The following is a 10,971-nucleotide window of genomic DNA, read 5'->3' as shown; positions in this document are numbered from 1 at the left end:
GATCGTTGTTATTGTTTATAACATAATCCGGATATTAGGTCATGTGCTTAAGGTGTCCTGTGTCCCCCTAGCTTACTATATACTACATGCCATAAGCCACAAAACATTGATAACAGCTTGTATATCTATATACTTAGTAGCCAACGTTATACATGTTACCCCACAGTTCTATGTGTATTAGAACTTACACAAACTCAATATTTCCATGGTTTCCTCCTGCTTTCCAGGTGTAAACAGAGCTCTCATTTTTAACCATCGTATTACTGTGAGTGACCGCATCATTGGCTACTGAGCATGTTATCAACTTTGTGTCAGCAGGAACATTCATCCAAGTTCCAACTGGCGCACTTGAGCTCACTTTTCTAGCTTGTAATAACAAACCTCTGTACCCGCGATCGGAGCTCGCCCTACTGTCAACAACCCACACTAAAAAACACGATTCATCGATTAACATGAGGATAGTAGAGTGGGGGGAATCGGGACACGTTTTTATTCTAATTTCTCGTGTCATTTGGTAGTTAACAAAGAACATCAAAAGAATTATAAAACCGTAGCTTCATGACCCGTATAGACCGTTGTTAATTGTTTAAACACGATCAGGGACCCCACTAATTAGCACATAAAATCACATATTTTTAACTATTAACAATGCTCTTTTGGAGTCGTAGAGGTCCGGTTATATAATTCTGTAATATTTCTTTGTTTTGCAAGATAAAAGAGAATGAAAGTATGGATTAATTTAGCCTATGCCCCGAACTACTAAATTTTTACTGATTGTTCTTTCTCCGTTAAGAAACAAAAAATCACGTAAATGTTGCGATGAATAAAACGGACCTACAAAGAAGGCCCTTTGCTATAATGACGGAAGGTGCTTGAACAATACATATAGATTTATGCATTCCGCACGCAAGTATATAATCAATGTAGCACCGTGCAGCCTATGTTTACTCTTTACAAAATAGCACGATATTTATTGAGCATTATAAACTACCTATATGATGTTTTATATACAAAATATAAAATGCACAGCATAACCTAACCTGTTATGGCCTCAGTTGAAGTGTAGTTTCTCTTGCTTGCCATAAGAGTGTATGGAGACGATGCCAAACTCTGGCTTGCTAAAAAGCCATTAGCCCCATTGCTGTGCCGTGGCATCATAGTGGTACAGGCGCCGGTAGGCGCACCGCCTGGCAAAGCATATACCGCTTCTTGGTACGTGCAAATTATACAAATGGCAATCCATAAGTTGTACTGCATTTTATCGGGTTTAGAAATTCTTTGCAAAGTTTTAAATATCTAAAAAGCGCTAAATGCAACATAAACGTTTTTATCATGATTCGGACCCGTGCAGGTTATAACTACATAATACCCAATAGCTTAACAGCATATTGTATAAAGGCATCCGTTTTCGCAACATGTTTTAAAATTATCCTAAACACTAGCTCAAAATAAAAAAAAAGTTTGCAGATTTCTTTTTATAAACATATTGCTCTAACAAACCTTTTAAACAACACAGCAACAAATAAACAACTGTCAAAACAATAAAATACAAACAACTTTTGTTCAAAGTCCTTCAATCGATTTTTAGGCTTGGCGCCTATTCTTTATGTGATCACAAACTAGTTCTCAAGTAGGTTATTCAACCGGAAAATAAAATCAACTGATCGAGGCTTTTTCTACACGAAACCAACGTAGAGAAATGTTTGTAAAAGCACTGGCTAAATCCGAAACCGCAAAGCGGTTTGTAAATACAACAACGAACACTATATAAAAATTCAAATTTGCTTTTGCCTCGCACTATTGCTTATTATACGTTATATACCAAACATTAACTAGCATTTTAAACACAACGGCTATTATTATGCTAACTATATACAACCGACCGAACAATCCAGGATTTTATGCATTAGTCACACGCCTACTTACCCCATTCAATGCCTACAGACAGGAATGACGTGTAGTACCGCTCGCCCCGTTTTGCACTGCCAGTGACGCACAACTGAGGCAGCATTCACAAGAGCTTAGGTTTTATATATCACTTCAAAGTTTCACGCTGCGATGACTTGGGAAAAGCATAAGCCCGCCTAACTGTAGTCACATTGAATTCCAAAGTGACTATAAACACGTATAACCATACTACAGTAAAATTCACGTAGTAGACTATTTATAAACTTTTTCAAACAATACCAAAACTGCAGAATTTAAAATCCACCAACTGTAAAAAAACAACTGTTCAAATAAAACCAAACACAGCAAAACTAATCTAATAATATGCACCGTCGCTCTATAATAGCTCCCTGGCTATATTATAAGCACCGATGACAAATAGAAGTGTTTCCGTAGTCACAGTCAATATAAACAAGAAGTTGCTTTGGTGTGACGTTTGGCCCATCCTGTTTAGTTGTTATTTCCGCCAACGTAACGTTATGAACACTCATGATGCGTATTGATGTGTATACAAAGCCACGAACAATGTTGACATTTAAGCATATAAACCGATTGAATCATGTTTAAAGGCTCGTAACAGTTATTTTGCATAAAAATGATACGCATTTACGATTCAAGTTATTTACTCTTTACTGCATTTATATAGTAAGGCGGGGGAGGATGGGACACCTTTAATACATAATATCCAAATAGCCTGATCGTGTTTTAAAGAATTAACAACGGTCTGTGGAAGTCGTGAGGATACGGTTTTATAATTCATTGAATTTTCTTTGTTTACTACCAAATGGAAAGAGAAAAATAAACGAAAAGGTGTCCCATTTGGCGTACAAATGTACGCATCTATATGGTAGAGTTATTTATGGCGTTATATCGTACTTCACGGTAACGCAGTTGTTCAAGCTTTGCGAGCATTGCGGCAGTGACTAAGGGAAAATGAATATAGCCGACGCCACGCTTGGATTGGCTGTATTCAAATCGTATTTGGACGTTTTGAAGTTTCCTACCTTTGCGATAGCTGGGGGACTGGGCGAAACAGTACTTACGTCATGATAGTGACATTTCAATCTTCTTTCAAGTATAAGTTAAGGTTAACGAAAAGACTAAGCATAGTCGCATTGTGTTTGCTTCGTATTATGTCCAAGACACCTAATGGTAGTGCTTTAACCCAGTCATTACCAATGGTTCATCCAGGCTGTAGGCAGTGTGGTAAAAAATATCACCCCAAAGTAGTTACACCTGCGAATACTCGTAAACCGTCACATGATATACCGAATCAAACAAAACTCCTTGAGTTGCCCGCCGCCCAGGATAAAGTAACATTCATACATACATATATACATCTATACATAAAAAGCCGTCGTATAGACATGTGATGCCCATAAACGTCAATATCATACGATTTGGTCCTTTGGGAACCATAGTTCTAAAAACTTAACTAAGGATTCTTTACCATAATCACAGAGAAACAGAACATTCGTGTTATAACATTGTCGTCGCCCTGCCGCGCGAGAATAAAAAATTATAATTTATCTAAACTGTAAAGATACAAGTTTCATAGCACATCATGATTCTATACAGCTAGTTTATTAAACTGGCGTCTTTATCTTGATTTTCCATCTAAACTGTCCTCGTATTGGCTTTGCTGACTCGCTACTCTGATCCATGCTGTTGTACAAATTCAAAAAAAATAAATAAATGTAATTTTTACAAAAGCAACTAAAATGCATTCACAGTGTTAAGATCAGGTCGGAGTTATGTTTGTGTTAAACTTTCTCCAGTTGTAAGGACGACTTTGTTTACCTTCAGCATTACTTGGTGGTTGTGGTTGAATGTTACTTGCCACCCTTGGTCCAGTGTATTTAAGACTTGGCGGGAAACGAAAAATATTCTTCAAATCATCTGCAACCTGAAAAGAGACAGAAATTTAGTTGTGTAGAAGCAAAGATTAATACATATTTTTAAAAATGCCAAATTTTTAATGAATATTTTGAAAATGTTAATTTATTTTAAATTATAAACCATATGTAGATGGACCTTAGTAAAAACCAAAATCTAAAAAAAATATGACTTATTTCTTCCCACAGGGTAACTAGAGGTCTTATAACATAGGTGTTCAGCTTCATACACCATGAGTTACCACACATGTAACTATATGCAAACTATTTCATACAAATACAAAGCTTATCTGACATTTTTCTTTTCTCTAATAATCTCAGCATCAGTTGGCATCTTTCTTGGTCCGGGAGTGGAAACTTCAGATACAGAAAACACGTCATCACTTATAGGGGATTCAGATATTGATTTAGCCTTTGAGGGGTCTTTGGCATCATCTTTTTTGCTTGTTTCTCTTGTTTGTTGACTAAATAAATAAAAAAATTATTATTTTAATATATAAACTGGTCCTGCCAAGCACACTTTATGTAAGACAGTTCATTAACCCTTAATGTTACTTATTTATAATAATAAGTCTAAAAATTTAACTTAAAACCTGCTGTACATTGAACTTCAATGTGGGTGTACCAAAATATAACAACATAACCTACCGACTTTCCAATGGCTGTAATTTCTTAGTAGGTCCCATCATACGTAGAATGGAGTTACGAACTTTTTCTGCAGAGTTGCTCATTAAGACTTCTTTCACGGAACGACCAGGGAAGAGTCGAGACAGAAGAGGTATTATCTGTATGAATGAATGTATCTGTAGTGCATAGATGTACTATTAGGCGTGCCTAAGGTGACAGGTCACCCAAGCACTTAAAACAGGGGACATCATATAGGTATATATGGAAAGCATATACAAGGTGCATTGAATTCGCAAAATTAAATAATGCACAGACAAGATATATTGAATTTGCACATATATTAATGAGGCTGCTTTTTATGACAGACAATAAGTGTATAAGTAATCACTGTATACCTATAAGCCCTACCTCTTCATTATTAGGATCCAGATGAAGTGAATACATGATGTCATTCCTTGCTGCTTCAACATCTTGCATCATGTAGTTGGACCTTGCTCGGTGGACGTAAAACTGACCAACTTTATTATTATGCTCGACAGCGAGCGAAAATCTCTTCACAGCTTCCTGGTATCGCCTGAAACAAAGTTTTGTAAAAATACAAATTTACATTGTTATGTTTTTTTTACACATTTTTAGGATGTGGAAGTTTAAGAATTGAAACAAAATGTTAATTTGTAGGAAGTGTTATTACATATTTTTGTTTTATATTTCTTAGTGTATGAATTCTGAAACAGAACAACTGTTTGAGCTGTTTTATAATGACTTTCATTGCCCTGGCCTGTGACAATAAAGTTACATTCAATCATTTATAAGGAATAATTTACATTCATTTATTTATACTGAAAACAAACCTTTCTTGATAGGCAGTGATCCCAAGTTCATTATGTACAACAGCCACCCTGCATTTGATGTCCCAACATGTTGGGTCTATTTCCATAGCTTGCTGGTAGTCAGCTAATGCAAAGCCAAGATCATTAAGTTTGAAGAAACAATCTGAGAATAGAAACCTAAGATAAGTGAACTTTTTATGTTTATAAGAGTAGAAATCGAATAAATTGTAATATGCAAGTAATTAGCTCCATTGGTAAAATTGCTCTTTTATTAAGAGAACTATTTACCTATACATTAGCAACAACAGCAGTTTACACTTTATAAATGAAGCATCATATACGTTGTGCTCACTGTTGGGTGCATTAAAACTTACATACAAAAACACCAAAAAACAGTTATTGTATGAACTAGCTATTGCTGAATAACATTATTTGTGTGTGTCTAATGAAAGACTTGACGTGCCATAAGCTGCCTACTGTAGTTTATTTCTCTCACCTCCTCGGTTAATGTACAATCCTTTCTCTGTTTTCTCTCCTTTTATAGCTTTGTTCAGCAACACAACACTCTCTTCATAGAAACCCTATCAACAGAGTAAAGTAGCGATAAAATTAACTTACAAATATACAGAAATATATAAGAAGATTTATTTGTCTCTTTTATTGCAGTAGCAAATATTTATAATAATGCCCAAAAGTGAAATGACAGGATTTAGTAAACGACTGTCGTTAAATCACACTTACGGATAAAACATAGACAAAACTCACTGGTTAATAAGCATAGTGACTACACAGATGGTTACCTTGTGATAACAGTAAACAGCAAAATCATTATAGGTAAGAAGAAGTTGCTTCTGAGCACCCTGGTATATTGGGTCTTGTTCATTATGGTCAGCTTTATCCATTGCAAGCAAATAATCATCAATTGCTGCATTAAAATTTTGCAATCTCCGGTATAGAGCACCCCTGTATGATACATAACTATCTTATGATTTAGTTTTCACAGTAAAAAGATACTCATAATATGAGGTACTACATAACTACAGCATGGTACTGCATGGAACTTTGGAATTAGATGAGAGTTGGCCATTACCAACTCCCAAGAACACCTACACCTGTCAGTATTGTGTCAGCGCCAAGCACCGAACCTGGATATCCTCTGGGTATGATGGAGAGGTGCCTAACTACTAAGGGCCAGGCTTCCTACACGTTTCCTATATGTTACGAACATCATCTATACATAATATAATGACCACTAAGTTGGACACATTACCTGAACACATGGTATTCTGGTCTTGATGGATCAGCTTCCACAGACACGGTGATCTTACTCAAGGCTTCTTGTAATTTACCCTTTTAATGTAAAGTAAATCAAGACATAAATAATAACATTACGAACATATTTTGTAAAAGATATTAGCAAAATTTTAATCCCTATTTTCTGATGTTTACTTATCACATTTGAGTAATAAAAATTTTAAATTAAATAGTTTTTCAATTCCAAACCCTATAAAACACATCACAGCACAAGTAAAATGCCATTATGACATAATATTGGTAATCAAGACGTACCAAACAATTAAACATACTTGTATAGTAAGCGAGACTGCTTGTTGTTTTCCACGTTCAGCTTTTTCATGAATTTCTTTCATCATTTTTTTTGCCTCTGGCTGCTCAGAGTCTAATGATAATGCATCTCGGACATCGTAATAACAAAGTGTTAACTGAGGAATGAAAGCAAAACGAAATTTAGGTTGGCATTTGAGTGTTGGAAAATTAATTTTTTTTAAAGAAAAGTTGATATTAGTAGTTTTGTGTTTTGATAATTTTGATTTCATCTTCAAATTTTGGGTGCTTCTTTTGCTATACAGTTATGGCATAAGCACAACCTAATCACTAACAATGAGTTTGTCAAATCAATATTAAGTATAAGAAACACATATGTAAAGTATATTTATACATTATAAAAAGGAGATAGACATCTACAATACAACTGCCTATTGCAATAAATCAAAAGACTTCAAATTGTAATGGCCCAGGCAACTCCAAAATAGAGGAAGTAGGGAATTACAATACAACAACAATGTTAATATCTAGTTTTAACACCAACATTATTGAATTTCAAATGCAGTCTTGCTCTCAGAACATAAAGCTCGGGATTCCCTGTTGTTTCTGCTTCTAACTGTCGAGTAGTTAGTGCCAAACACTCCTGATGTCTTCCTAAGGCAGCTAAGCATGCAATGGCTCGTGTATGGTAACATTGAGCAGTTGGTTTCATTTCGGAAGCTTTTGTAAAACTCTCCAAAGCTTCAGAGTAAAGTCCTAAGTCAAACAAGCATTGACCCTGTTGTAAAAACAACCTTAAAATTTTTAGCTGAGACCTTTGACATCATATGTTATCTTCTGCATATTTTTATAAAAAGAAAAATCAAATATGTAATATCCTTGAATGGAACAATGGCATGTTATAACTAGTTTGTTATTTTTTTACCAATTTAAATTCAATTATATAATTTCGCATTTCACCAAAATCAGTCAGAAATGTTTAGACCCATGATAATTAGTTACCAAAATTACACTCTTTTCATAAAATGCACAACATTGTGAAGTTAACATTTTCCACAACCACTAACCTCTAAATAAGAAATAAACGCAAGTTTTTCGAACAGTTGTGGGTTATGTGGTTCAAGTATATAAGCTTGCTTGTAGTTAAGGTGAGCTGAACGGAAGTCACACATTTGTAAATAGGCTTCAGCACGCTCGACATAACAGGATACATCTCTAGGTTGCAGGTTTAGAGCTTTACTGAAACTGGTTATAGCTGCTTCAAACTGGCCTTGGTTGGCACGCTCCACACCAGTATTGAAACTGTGGGTTTAATGGAATAGTTAAAAATACACAATTAAGTTTTAGGTAATTGTATTCATCTTTAAATACCACAACACATTTTGTATTTGGCGTTTTATAGCTTTAACTTTTAACATTTATAAAAAAAATCGAATTTCAAAATTTTAAAACGGTTGTTTGGTTGTGACAAATTTATTGCTTCATGTATCGCACTGGTCAGAATGAAAAAAAAAATAAACGCAACTCACATTCTATGTTTGCTAACTATGAGTGTAACTGCTTATAAACAATGTCCAAACAATGGAGCACCCATACTTTACTAAAATAAAAAAAAGATGGCTATTATTACGAGAACTCATGCTTACTGCTCTTGGACTTTTTTATCAATAACTTCACTCATGGTCATCCTCTGTGTCATGTTCTCCTGATCCCACATCTTTGCTTCAATCTCCATCTTCCTCCTCTGCTGTCTCCTTCTTGCATCTTCAATATCCTCTTCAGGAACAGAGGTTGCAAATGTTCCCTCTTCATCCTAAGGAAAAAAGTAAAAATTTAAACTTTTCTAAAAATTGAAAAAAATGTTTTTTAATATTTCATGCGAGAACGACATTTGATAAAATTAAGTTTTACCTGAGATTCATTTGGTGGAGGAGTAGCGAGAGTGTCTTTCAGTTTCTAGAAACACATAATACATATTTTACAAAATAAGCTACAAATTTCACACTCTCAATAGTACCTAAAAAAGCCCCACAAACTGTAGATTATTTCTTGAGATCAAGTACAAAAATTTTTACTTTGAAGTTGTCCTTATCAATGGGGAAGCGTTACAATTCAAGGAACGATAAGTGAGGGTTGTACTGCTAACACCATTTGTGATTTATCACACCCAAGCATCACTGCTTCATTAGAAGCTGATGGTGCAATTTCTGTACAGCTCCTTCCTACTTTGAAGCGAGCTTACAACACTAAATAAATTTATTTGAAACTAGAATTACTGTTTATTTCGATATATATAAATATATATTGTATTTATTTGTTTGTCTTACAAGAATATTAATTCCATTCACTCTCCTTTAAAAGCTCAATAAAATGGTCTACTTCTTAACAAATAAAAACACAGCATTGGCTTAATGGGCCTACTCTGGGCAAAAACCCATGCCACAGACATGCATTAATGTAGGACCTCACCCATATAAAAAGCTACAGTATACATTTTTACCTTAATTATTAAATCAGTTTCGGAGTCACTACGATCAGGGTATGTAGCACCAAGGTCAGTGTCAAATGCAACTAAGTTCCTCGTATTTGTTACTTGGTGAACATCAGACTTCGTTGATGGAGATGCTGAAAATGCAGAACAGTTTCAAGTATAAAACGCTAAGTGTAAAAACTACCCTAAGATAAGTGATATTAGAAAGAAATCCGCAAAAAAAGAAAAAAATGTGTTTCTTCTAAAAATCCATGCAATTTTGTTTCAGAAGAAAATCTGCGCACATTCCGTTAGTAAATAAAAATGCCATTTTTCAATCTGGGTGAAAAGTAATGCCAATAAATAACAAATATTATACTTTGAGTGCTAGATGGAGGTGTGCGTTCTCTGCCAGCAGAAAGTGGTCTGTCAGGCTGACTGGTTCTTGAGATAGAATCGCTTGTTTCATGTAACCTGTGCTCGCTTTCAACAAAAAGGGTTTTAATTTTTGGAGTGTCATCACAAGATTCCTGTAATATAAAGATTATTTCAGTTTAAGGTATGTGGCTGGTATAAGCTTATAATCAGAGTCTTGGCTAAAACAGAATTGTCCCTTTAACAGATTGAAACAATTTTAATTTTCATTCGGCAGTGGTTTGATTTGAGCAAAGTAGGCGAGCTAGCGTTGGGTTACAAAGACAGAAATATATAATTTTTACCTCTGTTATTATTAATGGTAAGGCAGCTGGAGTCGTGTTTTCTTTAATAACATCTTCTTTTTCCACTGGAGTTTTTTCCGTCGTCTGGTCGTTGGTTTTATCCATTTTCCGACAATTTAAGCAAAACACGCTCCAAACAATATGGCTACGTGTTACACACGGGTAATAATTATAATTTGTGCTCGAACTTATTTTTATTTTGGAAAATAAATCACGAACGAGCGTGCCTGGAAACGCTCACCTTCATTATTATTTTTACCACCAGAGGTCGTAGGTTTAATTATTTTTCTTCGGGGTGTCATTTTGTTCTTGTGTCGAACAAATCCCACACAAAAATTTTTATGTGCTTGGTGTTAAATTATAGTCGCTCATACAGGAATTTACACACGGTAAAGGTAGTGATAAAAATACCCCACGATAAAAACTGTTCAAAGATTTTTTAACAGAATACCTCTACAATGAAAGTTTTTATACCAAATTAGTTAGTAAGAAACACTGGGAACAGGGGATTTACATCACCACATAATTAATAAGTCAACAGCAAAATAATAGAGAATAGAAACTTGAAAATTCCCAATTATTAACTCGATTCAAATGCAAAAAAATAATTGATTTAGCATTTTGTATCCTAAAATGAATATTTCGTTGTTATTTTCGATTCTAATCTTAATTATCGACGAATGAGTTCTTCAATCAAATCAAAACAAGTTTGTACTAATTTAAACTTGATAACATACATAAAATTTAATTATTTTAATAAAGTAGATGTAAAAATTTGCTGCAGAATTTGTGGAATATTCTTTGTGTCCATGCAAACAAATGATCTCCCAAGAGGTAGTTGTCTTTTTAACCTGTTAACAAAATAACAAACTGAAAGAGGGTTCATTACTCTGGTAGTTTCCTGTCTTTATTAATATGAT

General features: G+C 34.6%; 2 protein-coding genes and 1 non-coding gene across 3 annotated transcripts; 1 reads left to right on the top strand and 2 right to left on the bottom strand.

The window, feature by feature from the left end:
- Positions 1-146: 146 nt before the first annotated feature.
- LOC113474190 (reelin domain-containing protein 1-like) lies at positions 147-1,433 on the bottom strand. The gene is made up of 2 exons (XM_026834145.1): positions 1,041-1,433; positions 147-426 (listed from the first exon to the last, which is right to left on the bottom strand). The coding sequence occupies exons 1-2, from the start codon at positions 1,255-1,257 to the stop codon at positions 185-187; spliced, it is 459 nt and encodes a 152-aa protein (XP_026689946.1). The 5' UTR covers positions 1,258-1,433; the 3' UTR covers positions 147-184.
- Positions 1,434-3,199: 1,766 nt separating this feature from the next.
- LOC100179452 (tetratricopeptide repeat protein 16-like) lies at positions 3,200-10,965 on the bottom strand. Its single transcript, XM_002120910.4, has 17 exons — positions 10,052-10,965; positions 9,712-9,862; positions 9,363-9,487; positions 8,774-8,818; positions 8,509-8,675; positions 7,930-8,164; positions 7,407-7,640; positions 6,886-7,020; positions 6,570-6,649; positions 6,100-6,262; positions 5,796-5,880; positions 5,321-5,462; positions 4,878-5,043; positions 4,491-4,627; positions 4,138-4,306; positions 3,748-3,853; positions 3,200-3,612 (listed from the first exon to the last, which is right to left on the bottom strand). Exons 1-17 carry the CDS (start codon positions 10,154-10,156, stop codon positions 3,548-3,550), a joined length of 2,310 nt encoding a protein of 769 aa, XP_002120946.1. The 5' UTR covers positions 10,157-10,965; the 3' UTR covers positions 3,200-3,547.
- On the top strand, positions 8,944-9,077 carry LOC113474222. The gene has a single exon (XR_003395879.1). It is a non-coding gene; the product is annotated as a U4atac minor spliceosomal RNA (small nuclear RNA).
- Positions 10,966-10,971: the final 6 nt, after the last annotated feature.

The sequence above is a fragment of the Ciona intestinalis genome, chromosome 4 (assembly GCF_000224145.3).
Source record: "Ciona intestinalis chromosome 4, KH, whole genome shotgun sequence".
In the NCBI taxonomy this organism is placed as follows: domain Eukaryota; kingdom Metazoa; phylum Chordata; class Ascidiacea; order Phlebobranchia; family Cionidae; genus Ciona; species Ciona intestinalis.
The sequence above is the reverse complement of the archived record's forward strand: the minus strand, read 5'-3'. Positions and strand labels throughout refer to the sequence as shown.

Coding starts and splice junctions, on each gene's coding strand:
- LOC113474190 (XM_026834145.1), bottom strand. CDS start 1,257: ATGCAGTACAACTTATGGATTGCCATTTGTATAATTTGCACGTACCAA. Junction 427..1,040: donor TTCAACTGAGGCCATAACAG/GTTAGGTTATGC, acceptor CGTGTTTTTTAG/TGTGGGTTGTTGACAGTAGG.
- LOC100179452 (XM_002120910.4), bottom strand. CDS start 10,156: ATGGATAAAACCAACGACCAGACGACGGAAAAAACTCCAGTGGAAAAA. Junction 9,863..10,051: donor TACCATTAATAATAACAGAG/GTAAAAATTATA, acceptor TTTATATTACAG/GAATCTTGTGATGACACTCC. Junction 3,854..4,137: donor TTATTAGAGAAAAGAAAAAT/GTCAGATAAGCT, acceptor GTCTCTTTTCAG/GTTGCAGATGATTTGAAGAA.